At 45.0% G+C, this 22,718-nt stretch overlaps 2 protein-coding genes across 7 annotated transcripts in view; one reads left to right on the top strand and one right to left on the bottom strand.

Annotated features, from left to right (window-relative positions):
* The window catches only part of LOC119973940 (centromere protein P), a 400,035-nt gene that overhangs the window by 263,041 nt on the left and 114,276 nt on the right, over window positions 1-22,718 (top strand). The window lies entirely within an intron of this gene.
* aspn (asporin (LRR class 1)) overlaps window positions 1-22,718 on the bottom strand; it is a 30,056-nt gene that overhangs the window by 4,288 nt on the left and 3,050 nt on the right. Inside the window, exons 3-6 of one of the 4 annotated variants that reach the window (XM_038812597.1) lie at window positions 19,652-19,905; window positions 11,454-11,566; window positions 4,383-4,596; window positions 1,279-1,392 (exon numbers count right to left, since the gene is read on the bottom strand). In XM_038812597.1, the coding sequence (XP_038668525.1) occupies window positions 1,279-1,392; window positions 4,383-4,596; window positions 11,454-11,566; window positions 19,652-19,892 (682 nt within the window). In that variant the 5' untranslated portion in view covers window positions 19,893-19,905. The remainder of the gene's footprint in view (window positions 1-1,278; window positions 1,393-4,382; window positions 4,597-11,453; window positions 11,567-19,651; window positions 19,906-22,718) is intronic. The other 3 variants (XM_038812600.1, XM_038812598.1, XM_038812599.1) reach the window with 3 other exon arrangements.

Below are 22,718 nucleotides of genomic sequence, written 5' to 3'. Positions count from 1 at the left end.
ATTTTTATTAAATTCCTGTCACAGAAAAAATATACCTCGCTACATCATATCCAAACAATGTTTTTTTCTGTTTTAACGTAAGATTCATGAAATAGGTGATTTCTCAGCACTGACTAAGGACAGAAATGTGGCTAAGGTGTTGAATGAGCAACCCAGAAGTCATACATTTAATAAGTTTGTGAGCTAGTACCATTTAAAGCTGCCAATCTGCTGTAAATGAATAATTTGTTTCCTCATGGCTTTCAAGGAAAAAGAAAGACTTACATTTCTGTAATGTTTTTCACTACCATCAGATGTTTCAGAGCCAATTAAGTAGTTTTGAAGTCTATTCACTGTTCTGTCGGAAATACAGCAGTCAACTTAGCACAGCAAATTTCCTGAAACAGCAATGTGTTAACGCACTGATGGTCTGCTTTTTTGTGATATTGATTGAGGGATGCATATTAGCCAGGACACAAGGGATAAATTCCCTACCCTGTTCGAAAGGGTATGAGAGCTTTTACATCTGAGCAGGAAGATGGGTCTCGATTTAACATTTCATCGAAAAGACAGTGGGCAGGATTCTCCAGTTCCCCAGTCGTGTGTTCCTCAGTGGCGTGCCGTTCACTGGCAGCAGGATTCAATCTTCCCGCCTCATGTCAATCGGATTTCCCATTGAAGCCAACCCACGCTACCAGAAACCCGTGAGCGGGGGTCCGCTGCCGGCGGGAAAAGTGAATCGCAATGGCCAGAGAATTCCAGCCGCCTTGACCGACAGTGAAGCTTTCCTTCAGCACTGCACTGAAGTGTCAACATAAATGTTTGTGCTGAAACTCTGGAGTGTAATTTGAACCCAGAACATTGTGAGAGGCAAGTGTGATAACGACTGAGCAAGGACTGGCAGAATCCAGTCTGGCGTGCGTGTAAGATTGAAAGACTTGGATTGTCTGGTTTACTTATCTTTTCTCCTGCCATCACTTTTCATCATTTAACGTGGTTTATTAATGGAAGGTGCCTTGCTTGCTGGATTCTTCTCTACTGTAGTGAATTGATCAAAAACTGATTAGGCTCCTTGAGTTAAAACTTGCAAGTTGGCTGAGGACTCTAATTTTGAAGTAGTCACAAAGTAAAAGTGCAGTTTTTGGATGCGGAAAGCCATTTATAAATTGCTGAAACTTTGTATGTGTGTGTGGTTTTTGATATTGTACTAAAACCTTGACTTATTTCCTTTGAATATCCTTCCCTGCCCATTGCTTGATAAGAAATACCAGTCATGAATGTAATTCTCAAATAACTTACTTTTGGGAACTGAAGTTAATTTTGCCTGTGAAATACGTATGTAAATAAGTCTCATCACCCCGTCAAATGCATCAGGTTCTATGCCAGTGGTATCAAGTGGATTTCCACTTATTTCTGTAATTCAAAGCACCAGTTATTAACAATATATGCCTCGGTATGAAGTCAATTCCAATGGTAACATTGGATAAAAGCAAACTACTGCTGATGCTGGAATCTGAAACCAAAAGAGAAAATGCTGTAAAATCTCAGCAGGTCTGGCAGCATCTGTAAGGAGAGAAAAGAGCTAAGATTTTGAGTCCAGATGACCCTTTGTCAAAGCTAAAAGGCATAGAAAGTGGGAGCTATTTATACTGTAGGGTGAGGGAATGAAAGATGAGTCATAGTCACAAAAACCAAGGGAAAAATGTGTAATACCAGCAATAGCCACTGCTGCTGGTGATGCTGTCCGTATTAGAGAGCTGCCAGAGGCTGGCAGCTCTCAGGAGTGGGAATTTCACCCTACTTGAGGCTTGATTGTGTGGGAGGCACAATGCTGTCCAGATAAATGTGTAATAACACCAGACCTCCCAGAGAGAAACGACATAGGGTTCCTACCAGTTCTTCGACTGGTTGGTGTGACCCCCATTGCCAAAACTAAATGCTGCCTGTAAAGTACCAAAAGAAGGAAGTTAAATGGAACCTTTATTAATCGAGTTAGGCCACAATAAGAAGACTAAGTCCAGTTCTGGGTACCACAATTTAGGAAGGTCTTGATGAAGGTGCAAGGAAAAATTAGTAAAATAAGAGCAAAGAATACAGAATACAGTGACATCAGCAGAGGAGACACAGCTGGAAGCTGAGCCTTTATTTATCAAAGTAGTAAGTTTAATATTCTAAGAGTCCCAGCAGGGCAGCTATGGCCGGTAGCATACACATGCGATTCTACATGGAACTCTAGGTTTTACTTGTGCCCTGGACTGCCATATGCAGCATGTATTATTAGCTGCAGCAGCAACTTAACCATGGTGGCCGAAAAACTTTTTAAAATGCCTCTTTGAGACAAAATTAAGTCACTTGGACAAATGTAGATCAATTAAGGAAAGCCAGCACAGATTTCTTAAGGGTGAATCATGTTCAACTAACTTGCTCGAGTTTTTGATGCGGTAACAGAGATGTTTGATGAATGTAATACGGTTGATAGTGTATACATGCTCTTCCAAAAGGCATTTGATAAGCTGCCACATGATGTTCTTGTCAGAAAACTTGGAGCCCATGGAACAAAAGGGATAGTAGCAGCATAGATAGTGAGGGAACCTACAAGAAGGGCAAACCTACTTGACCTCGTCCTCACCAATCTTAACTGTTGCAAATGCATCTGTCTATGTCAATATTAGTAGGAATGACCAACTCATTGACCTTTTGGAGATTAAGTTATTGTTTCAGCTTATTCCCACCCCATTTAACTTATTTCTCCATTTCTCAACTCTACTTTTATCCCCTTGCCAAGTCTTTTCTTGCCTACATCTGTGACTCTTCTGACGCCCTCCGTCACTTTGAGTTTCCCATTTCCTGGACTTAACCTAGTCCTTTGCACGCTAAACATTCAGTCCTTTAGCATCTTCATCCAGCACAGTCTGAGGACTCTCCGCTTCTTCCTTGAACGGAGGCCCAGCATCACCTTATCTATAGCACCCTTCTCCATCTTCTCACACTGAGCAACTTTTCCTTCAACTCTACTCACTTCCCCCAAATAAAAGGTGCCCATATGGGCCTTTTGTGGGATATGTAGAATATCCCATGTTCTAGTCCTACTCGCCCCTCAACCTCACCTCTTTTTCCAGTATATTGATAAGTGTATCAGTACTTTTCTTGCTCTGGCCCTGAACTGGAAATTTCATTGACTTTGCTTTCAATTTCCATTCTTCATGTGGTCCATCTCTTCTGGAGGTGTAAAAGGATTGAATGTTTATCGTGTAAAGGACTTCTCTGCCATTTTTGAAATAGGTCCATTTCTGGGATAGGCTACCAACCAATATTCATTATAAACTCAACAACTCCCATAGCTAATTTAACTACATTTACTTCCATTCAACTTCATGTAAGGACTCCATTCCATGTTCCCACTCCCTTCTCATGGTCCAAGGTCCTTCTCCGTGAAACACCTTTTTACTTTTACTTCGTTCAATTTAGTACATTCTATTCACTGCTCACAATGTAATCTGCTGTACAATGGGAAGACCAAACACAGACTGAGTTACTGCCTTATAGAACACCGCTGTTCAGTCTGCAAGCAATACATTGAGCCTCTTGTTGTCTGTCATTTTAACTCTACCTTGCTCACAACTCTGATCTTGGCTTGCTGCAGTGTGCAATGAAGATTGACGTAAGCTTGAGGAATCCACCTTTCATTATTTTCTGAATTTTTGCTATTTCTCTTTTAACCTTTTTTGTTTCTTAATTCCTTTGCTTCGCGTTCAGATGACTGCTCTCCTGTCATTCACACTTCCTGTAGCCACATCTTTTGTTTAATTGTCCCATTATCATACCCTTTGGTTTTGTACAATGAAACCTGTACTATGAAACCTTTTGTCATTTAATCTGTTCTGTCCTCCACCCTATCACAAGCCTTCCCTTTTGTCCTTTTTCCCATGCTCCCCGACTTTGATGAAAGGTTACAGACCTGAAATGTTAAATCTGTTTCATTCTTCCAGACCAGTTGCGTATTTCCAAATTTTCTGATTTTATTTTTGATTTCCAGCATCTGCAGTTTTTGCTTTTATACAGAAAGAATATACCGTACATCCTTTAAATATTGGTCTCAATTTTCAGACCATTGACTATGAATGGACAGTGAAACCGGCCCAGCGTGCTATATGGATAGATATCTGATAACCTCAGAATTGCATGAGATTGAAGATCATTTGCAAAACTGTAATCTGTAAATGCACATCCTAACAACAAAATACCTTGAGCAAAAGCTTGTATTAATGTATTTAATTGTAGACAAAACAAATCTAAACAGGGAATGAGCATGGGCTCGCTTTGTTAGTATGGTTCATTTAACTATGTTTATAGAGTAAATGAAAATAACTTCAATAAAACATATGAAGTAATCAAAGACTTACCTAAAACATGTAAAAACGTCATTCCTTTAAAAGCTTCCTTTTGTATTTTCTTAATTTTGTTATCATCAATTCTTAGTTCCACAAGAGATTTAGGTAAATTGGCAGGAATCTGAGGTAGCAAATTCCAAGAAAGGTAAAGCAATTTCAAATGTTTAATGGACCGAAAGGCCTTGGGGTGGATTTTGGTTATCTGATTGTTAATCAAAAAAAGTGCCTAGGTAAAGAAAACAAATGAGTGGTAACTTTCCATCAGATAATGATGATTCATATTAGCAAGTTCTTGAAAATATTGAAATGCAAATAGTACTATCCTGACTAGATGAATAACCTTGAAGCAAACACAGAAAATACTGGACAATCGCAGCAGGTCTGACAGCATCTGTGGGGAGAGAAGGGAGCTTACATTTTGAGTCTGGATGACTCTTTGTTAAAGCAATCCTTGATGCAAGGATGGATTTAGTATATGAATTCAGTACTTTTCAGCAATGCAATCAATTTTTAAAACATAAATTTAGAGTACCCAATTATTTTTTTTCCAATTAAGCAGCAATTTAGTGTGGCCAATCCACCTAACCTGCACATCTTTGGGTTGTGGGGATGAAACCCACTCAGACACGGGGGAGAATGTGCAAACTCCACACAGACAGAGACCCGGGGCTCGGGATTGAATCCCGGTCCTTAGCGCCATAGGCAGCAGTGATGACCACTGCGTCACCGTGCTGCCCCAGCAATGCAATTAATTAACACATTGGCCTAACGTCAACATCTGAATCAAGCCTTAATGGTGAAATAAAAATGCTCTTTGAGCTACATTCTACACTAGGTACGGGTGTAGGTTCACAGCCCCGTCTATTTTTTTAAATCTAGAGTTTTACAACAATTTTTAGTTCGGTGACAAATTCCCAAAGTCGTTGAAAGACCAGTGAAGTATGTATCGCAAATGATTGATGGAAGATGGCATCCTGGAATCTCTTACTCATCCTAATCATTGCAATTTTAACTGTGCGACAAAAGCAGAGGGAGTACTACAATGGAACAATTGGAGTTCATGGAAGGCCAGAGAACCTTATGCAAAATAAAATTGAAGAGCGGTGAGAAAAAAAACCAATGTTTCTCAGGATAGTTAACATAATCACATAGTATTGCATGGACACTAGGGACAGATCCAAATAGGGATTTCTCATTCTCCGTGTTTGCTCACCTCAAAACTCTCGCATTGCAATATTGACCATCTTTACCGTCATACTGTCAAGAGGTAAGCTTGGATTTCAATTCAGCAATTACTCAGACAGGCATTTTTTATAAGTTAAAAAGCAGTAATCAATTTGTGTATTTTTGTGGCTTCCACCTTGTGTTCTGTGGGGTGAGGATAGGTGGGATCGAGAGAGGCGTGAGGTGGGGGACAGAAATGAAGTTGAGTGTGGAGCCCCACGAACTGTAAATGCGCCTCTGCCTGGAGGTCCCATCAATAATGGTTTCCTTCAATTGTGGATCTCCTATCAAGGTAATGAAATTAAATGAAAATCGCTTATTGTCACAAGTAGGCTTCAAGTGAAGTTACTGTGGAAAGCCCTTGGACGCCACATTCTGCGCCTGTTTGGGGAGGCTGGTACGGGAATTGAACAGTGCTGCTGGCCTGCCTTGGTCTGCTTTAAAAGCTAGCTATTTAGCCCATACAGCTAGATCTTCCATTTGTGCAGCTGCCTTGAATGGATTTGTTGTTGCTAGTTGAGAATATATATTTATTAGTTTACTCAGGAATAGGATTCCAGAACTTGAGATCTAGGCAGCTGACAACACAGTTGCCAGTGGTGAAGTGATGGAAAGGGTCTGCACAAGAGGCCAGATTAGGAGGAGCGCAGCGAGTGTTGCGGAGTTGAAGGAGATTATAAAGTTGTCGGAATTTGGGAGGAATTTGAAAACAATTGTGAGAATTTAAAAACCAGGGTGTTACTGAACTGGGAATCAATGCAGGTTAATGAGCATAAAGGCGATAGATGAATGGGACTTGGTGCAACTTGGGACACAAGCCTCAATTTTGGATATGCTAAATTTAAAAATAATATTTTTTAATTCAGGAAACTTTGAATTTTACAATGTACATAAAAGATAAACAGATTTATACAATTTTTATAAAACCTTCCCCATGTCCTAGAGCCATATTTCCCTTATTTATCCAAAACAACCACCCCTTTGCTCCATCCACCCACTCCCATTTGCTGATGGCAATCAGCTGCTTGAAGAAGTTAATAAACGATATCGACCTCGAATGGAACCCCACTTCAGACCCTCTAATGGTGTGTTTGATTTTTTTTTTTCCTAAGTACAGGAACTCCAACAAATCCCCAGCCATGCCATCGCCTTTGACGGCACCAATGCCGTCCGCCTGAGCAAAACCTGCCACCGGGCTGTCAGAAAGGCAAAGGCCAAAACGTTAGCATTCTTCACGCCCTGCAGCCCAGGCAAGTCCAATACCCCAAAGATCGTTACCGATGGGCACGGCTCCACTTTAACCCCCAAAGTTTTCGACATAATTTTTAAGGAGGAAGCCCAGAATTTGACCAACTTGGGCAAGGGCGAAAAAGCATGCGAGTGTTTAGCCAGCCCCCTTGAACATAGGGAACACATGACCAGGGCGCAGATGAGTGAGTTTTCCTTTACCCCGGAAAGAACTCACTCATGTGCTCCCTATGCACCATTTTAAACTGAATCAAACTCAGTCTTCCACATGAGGAGATAGAATTAACCCTTTGCAGGACCTCACTCTACACCCCTCCCCTGAAAAGAACAAACCAACTCTTCCTCCCATTTTCCCTTTGCTTCCTCCAGCGAAACCCTCTCCCTCTCCATCAACTGCTTACAAATATCTGATATCCTCCCTTCCCCTATCTCACCCAGTGACAGCACCTCATTAATAAGGGAGGAGCCCGCAATCAAGCAAATGTAGAAAGTTCCTTCCGGACAAAGTTCCATACCTGTAAATATCTAAACGCATTCCCCCGGGAGATGGAATTTTTCCACCAACTCCTCCAGACCGCCATACCTACCCACCATGAACAAATCCCTCAACCTATAGACCCTCACCCGCTCCTTACACAACAAATCCATCCCAGCCGGCATGAATCTATGGTCACCTAGAGATTGTCGCTATTAGCGGCATAGATTCCAGTTTAAAGTGCTGTCTAAATTGGTTCCATATTCTCAGAGAAGCTGTTAACACTGGGCTTGTGGTGTACTTGGCCGGCTAGAACAGAAGAGGGGCAGTAACAAGTGCCCTCAAACTCAACCTATACAGAAAGCCTCCTTCATCAGCCCTCAAACCAACACCCCATCCATAGCCCATGACAACATCTCTTCAAGTCCACCTTCATCCCCTCTACCAGACTGGCCAGGTTCAACATATGCAACAAGGCCAATTCATGAGCCACCCCTATTCCCAGGTCCCAAAAACTAGCCGTGGCCAAATCAAGTCCCTTCCCTGGAAGGTTCACCGGAAAAACCTCACTCTTGTGCACATTCGTTCTGTACCCTGAGAAGGAACCAAACTTCCTTAGCACTTCCATTTACTTCCCTACATTAGCGAGAGGGTCCGTAATATGCAACAGTAAGTCATCTACGTACAGGGACACCATATGCTCCCTACTTCCCCTCTCTATGCCCATCCACCCAGCCAACGACCTAAGTGCGATAACCAATGGTTCGATCACCAAAGTAAACAGTAACGGGAAAGTGGACATCCCTTCCTTGTACCCCTATAACCAAATGTACCCCAAACTTAAATCATTGGTGTGAACGCTCAAAGTGGAGGCCCTGTACAAAAGCCTAATCCTAAAAATGAACTTAGGCCCAAAGAGAAACCGCCCCAGTACCTCAAAAAGGTATCCCACTCCATCCGTTCAAACGCTTTCTCCATGTCCATGAAAATGATTACCCTGGTTCAACCCCCAATAAGGGCGCCAGTCCCACATTCAGAAGTCTCCTAATTGCTGGCCCTTGACACATTCACCTGATCCTCGGAAATCATCTCTGGCAGGCACCCTCCCAAACGGGTTGCCAACACCTTCTCCAATAGCTTTGCATCAACATTCAACAAAGAAATAAGCCAATATAACCCACACTTCAGGGGATCTTTAACCTTTTTAAGGATTAAGGAAATGGATGCCTGCATCAGTGTGGCCAGCAACCCCACCTCCCCAGACAGAGAATCGTTATACCATCAAACAGGTGTGGTCCAAACTCTTGCAAATTTTTAAATAAAATTCTACAGGGAATCTGCCCGGGCCCAATGCCTTCCCAGACTACATAGAACAGATATATTTCATAATTTTCTCCAGCCTGAGTGGCACCTCCAGCTCCTGCCCTCTTTCCCTCTCCACCACCAGTAAGACCAACCCATCCAGAAACTGTACCATGGTTGAGTCTTCCTCTGGAGGTTCAGACCTGTATAGCCCCTGATAAAAGGTATCAAATACCCGGTTGGCCTTTTTAAAAATAAATTTAGAGTATCCAATTCTTTTTTTTCCAATTAAGGGACAATTTAGCATGGCCCATCCACCTTGCCTGTACATCTTTGGTTGTGGGGGTGAGACCCACACAGACACGGGGAGAATGTGCAAATTCCACACGGACAGTGACCCGGGGCTGCGATCGAACCCGGATCCTTGGCACAGTGAGGCAGCAGTGCTAACCATTGCGCCACCATGCCGCCCCTAATTACCCCATTGACCTTTTCTGGATCATAAACCAAACCTTCCCATGATTCCGGAACTTGCGCTGTCTCGCAAGAGGTCACCTGCTGCCTCAGCTGGTGAGTCAATAAATGACTTACTTTCTCCCCATATTCGTAAAACGTCCGTCTCGCTCAACGAAGCTGGCTAACTTCTTTCCCCGTCGACACCAACTCAAATTCCATCTGGAATTTCTTCCTCTCCACCAACAGCTCTACCGTTTGGGCAGTAGAGCATTAACGGTCCACCGCAAGGGTAGACTCCACCAATCTCTGTCTCTACTCCCTCCCCCTGCCTTACCCCTGTGAGATTTAATTGAAATTAAGTCCCCCCTGATGACTGCCTTTAGTGCTTCCCAGGACGTGGAAGGTGAGACCTCATTCTTCTTATTAAACTCCACATAGGTGCCCAATAGCGGAAGCTATCCTCTCACACACCCCATTGTATGCGAACAATTCCGTATCCATCCTCTACGGAGGTCACTGAGTGCAGCCATCCTCCAAACCCAAATCCACATTATGTGGAGCATGGTCAGAATGAAAATCACCGAATACTCCATCCCCACCACCCCGGGGAGTTACGACTTACCCACGACAAAGAAGTCAATACGGGAGTAGTATGAAAAGAAGGAAATGCCTTCTCCCTTGGATATCTGAATCTCCACGGATCCACCAACTACCCCCATCTGCTCCATAAACACTGTGTGATCAACTGATATGAGACCATGTCGTGGATGGCTGCCATCGCCTGCTGATGGCTGCTAAAATCCGTTTCCTCACAGTTGGGCGCGTATACAAGCACCAAGAAAACCGGAGCATCCGCCAACACCCCAGTCACTATCACATATCGCCCCCTGAATCGACAGAAATATTACCCAACGAAAAAGCCACCCGTCAATTGATCAGCACCACATCCACCTCGTCCTCGCATCAAAGCTCGAACACCTGTCCCACCCACCCCTTCCTCAACCTCGTCTGATCCCGAACTCAGATGTGTCTCCTGCAATGAAACAACGTCAGCCTTCAAACTTTTTTGATGGGGAAAAACCCAAGATCTTTTAACTGGCCCATTTAACCCCCTTACATTCCATTTAACCTACCTGGTTGTGCCCCCCCCCCCCCCAACCCACCACCACCATCACCATGATCAGTCATATCCCACCCACATGGAAGTCTGACAGGCCCCATCTCACCTAGGCCTAGATGGATGCTGCCACCCCCCTCAAATCAGTATCTCTAAAAAAGAAACCTTAATTGTCAGCAATCCGTCTCTCCCCTCAGCCCCTCCTCCCTTTTGACCAATATGGTGGAGGTGAGGGGCAACACACTTTGGACTTGTGATAAATACGCACTTCCTACCTACTATGTTGGAGCTTAGAAGACTGTTTAGTCATTTTAAGATGAATGCTGTCCTGAATTCCCAGGCCAATGTCTGTGAGCCATTTCCTTCCTTAATGGACGGCAATTAATCTTAATTCCATGTGGCTGTAATGGCCCTGATATTTATGTGCTGCATTTGACCATCTGTGGTGGCGTAGAGAAATATGGTTGGGGGGGGGGGGGGGGCTCTTCTGGACAGGAACCCAAAAGATGTATTTTAATTTTCTTCTCACCTAACAACAATCTTGGTTGACAGATTGTCTGCCTGTCAGGTGGAATAGCATGTGGTACAAGTCCACAACCAAGGAACAAAGAAAAAATAGAGAGGTTGGTTGAGAATGAGATTGGGGTCAGTGGGGAAGGGATTTTTGGGGGTGGGGCAGGTGACGTTCAAGAACAGGTGGTGGTTAAGGAGAGAGGTGAAGGGAGATTGAGTGAAGTCAGCAATCATAGAACTGGAAGCAGGAAAGTTTTTCAAACTAGGGGAAACATCCTGGACCACAAATAGTAGTTCTATAAAGGTACTTACTTGGATTCAGCCCTTCCTGACCCCTTTACATGCTGTGTTTCTCAGGCTGAAATGGTTTACAAAAGGAGGCACCTATTCCACTTTAAATCTGTAAGCCGCAAACCATGTTTCTATGATTGAAATGGTTACCCAGCCCCCTTGGGTGCATGTCACCCACCTCCGTTTAAACTGGATGTGAGAACCTTGGGATCAACTTTAAATATTTGAATTTTAACTTCTCATGACCCAAACCTCGCCCCTACTCGGGGTTAAAATTACTTCCATGTCTTCAAAGAATGAGCATATTGTATTAACTAATCCACTATCATCGACGGAGTGAGTAATGCTTAGTTTTATTTGTGCATTCACTGTTCCTCTGTTGAATAAACAGGACAATGTACTAAATACTTGAATATTTGTATTACCATATCTGAAATAATAAAAAATATTGACTTACATAGAGCCACGGCAGGTTCTTGAAATCAGTTTCTTTTATTTCTGTAATTTTGTTATTTTGCAAATCAAGCATTACTGTACTTTTAGGAATTCTTTGTGGCACTGACTTCAAACCTGACTCATTAAATGAAAAAAGTGTTAGATATCACCTTAGATCTTTGTGCGGCAATAAACAACTGCAAAATAATTCAAGTGTTCAAACATCAATTTGAGAGAAGAAAACACATTTGACCTAGGTTATCAAGATGTCCATCTTTTATTTTTAACTTACACTTCATAATTAATTGAGCAGCATTTGTTCCAACTATAGTCTTAGGTTCAGAAATGATTTTGGATCTTACTTTATCACAATATTTAAGTGCCTATGGAGCATGCTGAACAGAATTTCTTACAACGTTCTGTAGCAGATCTGCTGTGTATATTATGTTCGTAGTCCCAAACATATGAAAAAGGAACATAATACCTGAGTACATGTACATAAGATTCTAATAGCTCTATCACAATTCTAATCCCAAAATTACTTCACATAAAAGAAACGAATGAATGTGTAAATTGTGATTCTGACATTATCATTCATCAATAAAGTTGAGTTTATAAGTAAATAAGGTGGTGAATTTTGCAAACCATCTCCAGGAGTGTGTTAGCAGGCAGGGGAGGCTTAAAATCAGGTGACATAGTGGGAAAAGCGAAGCATTCTACCTGTGGCTGGGACACATTAGGTGGACCATTCCACCAGCATATAAGATTCAAAGAAACAATGAAACAAAGCATGATCCAAAATGTCAATAGGTGGAAAAGCTGCAGGAAGATAAATTTTCTAAACTTGCAAAGTTGTCGTTAAGGGAGCAATCGGTGTTGACCAACTCTTACCACAAAAGTGATGCTGCTATTAAGGTGGGCTTTATGATTGCCCATGAAGTTGTGTTTCTGAAACCCATTTGTGAGGGGGAACCTTTTGAAGATCTGCCTGCTGACAACTGCATAAATAGTGGACTGAATTTTAACAGCCAAAAATAGCATTGGTTGGGTTCAGGGCAGATGTTTAAAATTCAAAACTCCCACTCCAATATACTTTCAACCCATTCACTTCAGGATTTAATGAGGTCGGCAGGCCATCAACCTGTTAGCAGGAGATTATTGACAATTTATGTGTTTTAATGAGACTAGCAGTATCTGATTTAACCTGATTTTACAATGAGCTAACAAGTGGGGAGGCTTAAAACCGAGTGGTGTGGTGGGGAGCATGCCTTTTGTCTTCCCATCTCCACTGGCTGTCCACCTGCCTCTACTGGTATTTTACCAGTAATGAGATAGAGATCGGACCAGTTGAAGCTTTCAAGAAAAAAGTTAATGGCCACTTCATAGCTTCCTCCTCATGGAATTTACATTTACCAAACCCCAGGAACCTGGCAGCTCAAGGGAGGTGAGAGCATCTTTGAGGAAAAGGTGCATGTTTTTACAACAATAGTTGTGGGCCAGGAGGAAGAAGCAGGAATGCATCCATATCTGCCCTCAGCACCCTCCCCACTTCCTCCTCCTCTTCTCTCTGCCCCCCGGTAGAGTATTGTCCCTCAACCAGTTGTGAATTGGATCTGGCTGATCCTGCGCTTGATGTGTTCCTGGAAGTCAAGTCTGTCAATCAGAGAATGGCAGTGACAGAAGATTCTCACTGTGGAATTAACATGCCATGCAAGGAAATCCAGACCCCTGGATTTCTCTTATAAAACAATGTGCCCCACCCCACCTTTCACCTCACCATGTCTATGTAACATGACCCAGTTAGTATCCAGGCCAGTATGTCTAGATAAGCAGCCGAATAAAACAACTGTCAACTTCTCAAAAACACTAACACTGCTATTACGAGTGATTTTGCTGATAATTCTGAATAGAAAATTGTGACAAAGCAAAGTCCTTTCAGCTTTGATGAAAGCACTATGTTATTGGTCTTTCTCTGGTGTGCACTTATAGAGCTGAATGAAACCATATACATAACAGATGAGCTTATAGAAATGTAAAGCACAACAGAAAATTACATCGTTAACAGTTTGGTGGGGCTCTGGACTGGACCAGAACTGAGTGTGAGCAAAGATGGGACACCCTGAATGGTGGGCAGGAAAGCTGGCATTCTGGCAAAATTGAAGGGCAAATTGCCGAATATCAACATAAACCAGGAGGTTGGTAGTTTTCCATAGCATTTTACATCCAGAGGTTCTGTGTGGTAGAACTTTGGAAAGGAATCATGTCACAGAAATTAAACTGTAATTTTACACAAGATCTAGCTCTCAGTTTTATGTAACAGTTGAAAGAATGCAATTTCATCATGGATCTATATTTAAACTTTCCTAAATTGTGTGGTGCAATCCAATTTTTCATAAATCAGAAATGGAAAGATGTTACTAAATTGAGGAACAATTAATTATTTCAAGGCCTTGCTTTCATTGGTGGATATTTTGGAGCATCTGATTTTGCTCAGTATAAGAATACAGGCTGCAACAAAGTAGTGTAAAGGTGATATTTGAATCTTTAAGGTGAAGTTTCAGCTCTCACAAAGTAACTTGGCATTTTCCCTACCTTGAAATCACTACATAACACTATTGGGACTCGATGCGTTGGTGCCACAAAATGGTACATGTATAAAACTGCTAAACTGAGAGGGGAGTACCAATTGTATGACTTTAGGAACCCTGAAGGAGGATTTGAAATTTTCAGCACGCCATTTTCTATCAACATGCATGAAGTATCAAAGGAACACCTATTGGAAGTTACTGAAATGCAGTGTGACGTTTTCTTTTGTTAGATATTCAATTTAATATCTGGCAAAAAAATGATCGTTTGTGTCAAGAACGTTTTCCGTGTTTGGTATATGTGGGAACAGGTATTCCTTATTGTGAGTATCAATGCCTCAGCTACATTCTCAACATTGTACATAAATCTGGGGCTGTATTCTCCATTTTTGCGTCTATGTTCCCAAATCGTTGTAAAAACTGTGGTCTTTCACAGCAGAAAAACTGGCATGAAAAGGCCACTTATTCATAGCCCTGCAGGGGGCTAGCAGGAACCCATCAGGAAGCTCGCAGCTTTAGCTGCAGATATGGGCCCCCGCACTTCCGGGTCAGAGGTCGCGCATGCGCACGGCAGCAACTGTGCTGTGCTCCATGGCGGACTCAGACCACGGAGCTGGACCTCCCAAATAGTGCCCCCGATTGGCCGCACGCCCAACCTGGACAGCTCGCCCAAAAATACCCAGGGCCCATATGAGGCCCAACCCCTGCCCTCTGTTCGGCCCGCTCCCGACCGTGGCGGCCGCGGACTGAGGTTTGATCCCGGCCCTGGTCACTGTCCGTGTGAAGTTTGCACATTCTCCCTGTGTTTGCGTGGGTTTCGCCCCCACAACCCAAAGATGTGCAGGGTAGGTGGATTGGCCACGCTAAATTGCCCCTTAATTGGAAAAATGAATTGGGCACTCTAAATTTATCTTTTACAAACATGAAACTAGCGCAATGGCTGCTGTGGGAATCAGAGGAGGTGAATAGACATCTTGGAAAACGGGCAGTCAACCCGGGGTGGGGACGTTGCCCCAGTGCTCTGTGGGTTTGGGAGCCCCCCAGGGGAGGGGATAGGCTTGGCCGGGTTGGTGGCGAGGTTGCCCGAGCTCAGTCCCAGTGCCGTTACGGGGGGGGGGGGGGGGGGGGTCTGGGGTTCGGACCCAGGGCTACGTGTGTAGGGAACGGTGTCCCAGAAAAGGTGATCCTTGAATGACACCTTGAGAGATGGCAGGGAATATAAGGAGTGGGGGAAACTAGTGGGAATTAAGGATCTCAGGGTGGAAGCCATAACTGATAGTCGGTCTCTCACCCTCTCCAATTCCTTATAGTTATCACCTGATGGAAGATATTGTAGACTCCTCACGGTGAGGGTAGCAATCAAGACGGCCAGACGCCAGAGAAGCAGCGGCAGCAACGTCGAGGCAGTAGCCCATGTGCAGGGGCCTGCATGACTCCCTGAGGACCCATCAGGCCAGAAAGGGACCCAGAGAGGGGGCCAGCAACAGCCGATGGTGTACAGGCAGCCAGGTCCTTTGAAGATGGGGATGGGGGAGTGGGGGTGTGCGGATGGGGGTCGGGCAATGTGTGCCACAGCAGGCTCCACCCCAACAAGGAGATAATCTTTTTTTAATAATAATCTTCATTATTGTCACAAGTAAACTTACATTGCAACAAAGTTACTGTGAAAAGTCCCTCGTCGCCACACTCCGCGCCTGTTCAGGTATACTGTGGGAGAATTCAGAATGTCCAATTCACCTAACAAGCACATCTTTCGGAACTTGTGGGAGGAAACCCACGTGGTGAACGGGCAGGCGTCCACACAGACAGTGACCTGAGCCGGAATCAAGCCTGGGGCCCTGGCACTGTGGAGCAACAGTTCTAACCACTGCTGTTTGGTACTTGTACCTAGTCCTTGCGAACGTCGCTCCATGTGGAGGAGGGGGATGCCTGCTCACAGTGGCCGTGAAGTTCACCCGGCCCTGAACCCCCGGGGCAGTTTCGGGTTCATTCCAGGGCTCAGGTTCATTCCATGGCTCAAACGAGGATTTGTGTGGAATATCCCAACCGACAGCCCACAAGTGCATCCGTCAAGTCACGGATGCCCTGTTTGCTAGGGCAGCTGACTATTTATACTTTGACGTGGATTGAGCCCATCAAGATGTCCGGGCAACAGGATTCTCCACCATTGCCGTGTTGCCCCTGGACAAGGAGGAAATAGATAGCCTTCATCAACAGGAAGAGGTTCCACTCCCTGAATGTCCAACTTGTGTGCAATCACCACCTGAAGATCATACATGTGTGCTCACTTCCCCGGGGGTATGCAAGACAGCTACATCCTGGGGCAGTCAGGGAGGGACATCCCAAGGCAACCGGTTGGCTGTTGGGGGTTAAGGGGTACCCGCTTAGGACATGGTTAATGACGCCAGTATGGAGGCCGGAGACTGGTACGGAGGCCGGAGACCAATGCGGAGACCCAGTATAACAAGGCCACCCGGGCTGTCATTGAGCAGTGCTTAAAATGCGTCTCCGATGCCTCGACCGCTCTTGTGGTGCACCGCAGTATGCCCTCCAGAGAGTTGCCTGCTTTGTGGTGGTCTGCTGTGCTCTCCGCAACCTGGCACAGCAGTGGAGAAAGAGGGCAGCCCCATCAGAGGAGGAGCTGTCCAGGAGGGGCTGAAAGACGAACCCCGGGAGGACCCCTGGGAGAAACTGGAGGATGGAGGACAGGCAGCAACGAGGGTCCGGCATGCCTGGAGGGCCAAGGAGATCCTCATACTTGCCCGCTTTTTATAGGACATGGCTTCATCTGTCATCTCACCCCCCCTGTCCTGATCCCACCCACCGTACCACCCCTTCTCCCACTCAATCCAATGCTCCCCACCCCCCACCCCCTCCAGAGTCCGCGTTACATCATTCCACGGTGATGGGCCTGTGTCGGCACAGTCAGTGGGTCAGTAGACAAGACAGGAGGGTAATGATAACTCGCTGTCAGCTGAGCTTTGGTGCTGCTCAATCTGTGCCATAGTCTGAGTCTTGTCCATCTGCTGACAGCATACTCACACCCATCACCTGCGCGTCGTATGCCTCGGGCCGGGGGGGGTGGGTAGATGGGCCAAAATGTAGGACCACCATGCTTGGGGGCTGGGGCCGAGGATGGTGGGTGCAGGCCGGCCCGCAGTGCAGAATAATGTGACAGAGGCTTCACATGTCTCTCGTTAACATTTTTAATGGTGTACAATCGTGACCCTAATTGTCCTTAGCTACTGATGATGCCCCCCCCACGCCAGTGCCCTCTCAAGTGATCCTCAATCATCTTAGCCTTCCATGCTCTGCTAATGTGTCTAGGTGTATCCCCAGGATGCACATCAGAGGTGGAGGCAGTCTGCTGCTTGCCGCGCCCTGTGGTATTAGATGCCCCTCGTGGGCGTCCTTTGGAGGGCCTGGGGCCGGAGGGCCCCAGCCGCCTTGGTGGCACATGCCTCACCATGCCATCCTGTTCCGCACATTGACCTTAAGTCGCACCGTTGTCAGGAGGGGGGGTCTGGGGAGAACTGGTAACACCCGTCATATCCCTGTGGGACAGCTCCAGGTTGGCCTCCATGCCCGTAGGGCCCTGAGGGTCACCTTGGGATGGAGCGGCAGCCGAACTGAGCTCCAGAGGCCCCTGTGACATCTGGCTCTGCCAACCCTGGCGACTCCCCATTGTCAGCACCATGATGTCAATGCTCTCAACGATACCCCTCTGTGACCGGGCCATGGTTTGCCAATGTCGAGCTGCATCTGTAACATGCTCTGCAGTGCCTCGTCAATGTCCACCTGCGTCAGAAACACGTCTCCTCAGCCATGACCGTCACCGACTGAGCAATGTGTTGGACACCACCACTCATGGTGCTGATGTCAGCTGCAGGCTCCTGACCGCAGTTGCCACCCTAGCAGTGTTGGCCTTGGTCCTGGGATCCAACAGTCCTCCAACTGTGGACACCCCTGGATGTTCCTGCCTCCACCTGATGTGCTACGGCAACTGTGGTGCTCACCAGATTGTGCCCCAAAAGCCGATCCACTACTTTTGCCCACCAAGGTGTACATCTCTGCGCTGATGGACGGTGGGATGACAGCTATGACGCCTCAACGGTGGCATCCTCAGACCTCTCCTCAAGGTGTTCTCTTGGACAGCGAGGGGCATCCTAGATGGGCTGGCACTATCGGATGGAGATCCTACAGGAGAATGGGCAGTGAGAGGGAAAGACCATTATGTCTGGCATGGACAGCACATGTGTGATGGGTCATCTGGGTGGGGGCCAGTGTATACTAACCTCTGCAGCGCAGGCAGTCTCGATTTCAGTGACCAATCTGTCCTTGGCCAGCCCCGTGACCTCCAGGGCCCGTTTCCCGTTGGGGATAAGGACTCTGATGTCCAACAGCCCATCTGGGCCCTTTCCCATCTGTTATAGGACAATTTCTCCTGCGGGAACAGAGACAGGACATTGTGAGCCGCACGCTTCATGCATTTTGGGGTGGAGTGGGCTTCGGCAGGGGACAGGCATGGGCACTGCTGCTGGGCATGGGTAGGGTGCACATGTGCAGTATTGTGCTCGGGCCGGGGTGGGGTGCGATGGCAACCGCAGGGCCATTGCGGCGGGGGGGGGGGGGGGGGGGGGGGGGGTAGGGTGGTGTCCAAAGGGGAGGAAGTAGAAGATGGGACCGGTGCCAGGGGGCCGATGCCAACTTACCTGTGCAGCCTGGTGAAGGTCGCTTAGCTGCTTATGGCACTGGGTGGCGATTCTCCTGGTGACAATCCCCATGCTGACGGTTGCTGCCACTGCCTCTCAGGTGGCACTGGCTGCTCTGTGGTTGACTCTTCAATCTCCTCTGGGTACAGGGTATCGTGTCCGGGATCCACCACATCCAGCAATCTGGCCAGGTCGGCATCTCCAAAACGTGGGGCTGGTCTGCGTTGTGGCATGTTTGGGGTTTGCTCTGTAGGATCGGTTTAAGAGCTGCTCCCCCTCGTTAGCGGAGTGCTGCCGAGTGAATCAGCTGGTGGGACAGTCTTTTCCGGCGTGAAAGCCCATGGGGCATAATTAAGTGTCCTAATTAACATTGGATACTAGTAATGGCCCTACTGAGTCGGCCGACGGAAAAACCAGCTGTTCCCACTCAGTACCACACTTCGAAGTCTTTCCATAATATCGCGCCCATTATCTGTACTTGGCATTCAAGTCTCCATTGCCATCTTCACAAAGTATTGGTAGTTTATTGGTGTTGTTATATGAATGAATGATTGGTGAGAGCTCCGATTTGAGGCGACCAGAGAGAGTTGTCAGTTTGATGGGACGTTACAGTTTGTAGCAGTGTGTATATTGGTTGAATTAGCTTCAACTCTGGTGCTTTCTCTGCTTTGGTTAAATATTTTGCTAATATTTGCCTTTTCATGCAAAGAATGCTGCTGTGGAAGTTCTAGTGGAGAACGCAACTTATAATGAGCTTCGTCTCAGCACGAGTCAATATATTAATCAGGAAAAACTGTAGAAAGTTAAGGATTAAGTAAAAGATTCCTGAATCATCGCCTTACAAAACTAAACAACCATTAAAATTTGAGAAATGAATGCCAACAATTTTTACAAATAAAAGGTTAAATTATAAACCAACTTACCAGCATCAGAGCATTGGACCACCCGTACTTGGCATACACATTTTAAAGGACATGTGAAAGATAGGTCATCCAGAGTGGGAGGTGGAGTTGGTGTTTGTGGTTGGATGATGATGTCAGATGTGTTCTGGGGAGGATCCTGTTGCATAACATCATGTTCTGCCAGGAAATGAAGAAATTCATTCTGAAGTAATGATTTAGCAGAACACAGAGCCACAATGGAGAGGAACATAAATGTTCTCATGTTGAATCCTGGACTTCAGTTCAACAAAATGAAGACAAAAATAAGAAAACAAGATTAGAATATTGCTCATATTAAAACATAGTTTGTTATGTTTTGCAGCTATTCCTAAAAGATTGTGACTACATTTCCAAGTTGAATATTTAACTCCAATTCAGTGAGTGTTCCACATAATCAGTGCAACGGATTCAAATACAAAATGAAGCAACTTATAATGCAGCCTACTCCTGTGGAACATGCATTATCTGAAATCTTGATTACATGTTTGGCTTTTTACAGGAGTAAACCTGTTGGCTCATTGAAAAGAGAACTAATGTTGCTTTTGCCATTAGTATTGTTATTTTTCAGTTTTTTCCTTGAAGAGTTCCTTCTGTTTTGATAGACAGAGCTCCCCACTGGGTCTGCCCCAATTCTCCTGCTTCTGCTGTCATCCATCCTCAACTTTTAGAATCACTTTTGTCTTCACCTTTCAACCTCTGTATTCAACAGGTCACCTCTACTGGCACCGACAGTGATCCACAGCCAAACACATATTCCCTTCCTATCCACACTCTGCGTTCATTAGGGTTTGTTCTCTATGGTTCATTCTTCCACCAATCATACCATCTACACTCCTTCCCCATCACATTTTAATGCAAGTGCAGGCAATGCAACTCATTCCAATTCATCTCCCAGACAACTGCCTCGGGCCTCAAGCACACCTTCTGGATGAAAAAACACATGTTATTTGTCCCAACCTAACCAATCGTATTTGATACTCACATTGTGGAGATTAAATTCAGATTAGGTGACTGGGGGCCGGTTTAGCTCAGTTGGCTGGACAGCTAGCATGTGAGGCAGAGTGAGTTACCGGCTGAGGTTTTTCACAAAGTCCCTGCCTTCTCAACCTTTCCCCTCACCTGAGATGTGGTGATCCTCAGGTTAAATCGCCACCAGTCAGCTCTCCCCCTTAAATGGGAAAGCAGCATCTGGGACTGTGAAAACTTTACTTTTTACCACCATTCTATCCTGTAATATGACCCTGGATCCTAGTCACTTGCCATTTCAATTCTTTATCCCACTCAGGCTTTCAACTTTCTGTCTTTGGTCATTTACACTTTCACGATACTCTAACAGGCAGAAAATAACAACTCTGTTGGCACCAGGTTACAGTTTCCAGGGCTATCTCTTGATCTCTCTCTGTTGAACACCCAGCCGCCTGGCCTTACTTTTGACTTAATTAATTTCAGATTTTAATTATAGTCTGCACTTTCTGTTTGGCATGAAGTCCTGGCAGTGTGTCAATGTATTTTGGGGTGGGGCAGGAAAAAATGAGTGGGAGCACTCCACCAGTTTATTGTGCGGTTGGGATGGTCTGCATCCTTGGTGACAAAATGTTTTCTTCTCCCATGTTGCTGAGCCACTAGAGCTTTCTCTGTTTTGCTACTTATTCATGCTTCAATTTCTACCAGTCAGAACCAGAATCTCTTCAGTGACATAACCATTTTATAATACAATATAATCTTTATTAGTGTAACAAGTAGGCTTACATTAACGCTGCAATAAAGTTACTGTGAGAATCCCTAGTCACCACACTCCGGCACCTGTTCGGGTACACTGAGGGAGAATTCAGAATGTCCAATTCACCTTAACAAGCATGTCTTTCGGTACTTGTGGCAGGAAACTGAACACCTGCAGGAAAGTGCAAGCACATACCAATTTTAATGATGACTGATTTGGAACACTAAAATAACGCTGGCCAGCATGAAATTCAGTGCTGAAAAATAGAAATGAATTTTTTACACTTTCAAGGAGCATTTAAACAAAGTAACCTGGTGCCAACAGAGTTGCTATTTTCTGCCTGTCAGAGTATCCTAAAGTCTACGAATCCAAAGGGGAAAAAGTACATTTTTTGTCGAGCAATTTTGCACGGTGTATTTTTCTCTCACTTAGGAAGATGCTCCTTTAACGGAAGGAGATATAACACTCCTTTTTGAGGAATTACTGGATGTCTGCCAGAGGGAGCTAGAGTGACTCAACTGCTGCAATCTTGCCTCTGAGTGGGAAGGCCTCTGTGTTCGAGTCCCACTTCAGAACTTGTTGGTTCCAAAAGAACCCAGCTACTGGTGCAGGCAAGCCAGCATACATCAATGCCAGGTAGATGAAGAGGTTTAACAGCAGGAAGGGAACCCGGCTCTAAACTTACCTGCCATGGCTGTTGAAGAAGGTGGCTCGCACTGACCACATCCCATTAAAGAATGAATATTTTTAAAATCCAAAGTTGATCAACCAGCATTGTGAAACCCATATAACATGGGAAAAGACAAAAGAAGAACTTCTGCATACCACTAAATTTCTAATGGATAACAACAAAGTGATTTACACTACAGTACACTGTAGTCTGATGACATTTTCCTTTGGATGGTAGACCAAAATGCGTACTCAGCTCACCAACACATTAGAGTAACTTTCAACTTTGGCAGGGTCTTAAAATGGATTGTATCAACTTGTCTGTTATGTAGTCTACAGGATTTTCCTTTCCTTAAAATGTCAATGGAGTGAAAATCAGGTGGAGTGTATAACTGCCATCTGATACACCAGTTTGAAAAATCTGCTAAAGTTGAAAGTTATTCCACTCAATTCTAGAACTATTCAAGGATGAACCTGGAAGTCGATTACTCTATTCATTGAAGTTTATGTGGTAACTTGAGACGAGAAAGCAGTTGAATGAGTTATTTAAAAGAAGGAACTCCTTTATATAAATAAATAACAATGTTTGACAATAACAATAACTCAGCAGAGTTATTAACAGTAATAACTATGATAACAGGAGCAGTAGTAAAACAGGTG

Source organism: Scyliorhinus canicula, chromosome 11 (genome assembly GCF_902713615.1).
Source record: "Scyliorhinus canicula chromosome 11, sScyCan1.1, whole genome shotgun sequence".
Taxonomy (NCBI): Eukaryota; Metazoa; Chordata; class Chondrichthyes; order Carcharhiniformes; family Scyliorhinidae; genus Scyliorhinus; species Scyliorhinus canicula.
This window is presented reverse-complemented; position numbering and strand designations above follow the sequence as displayed.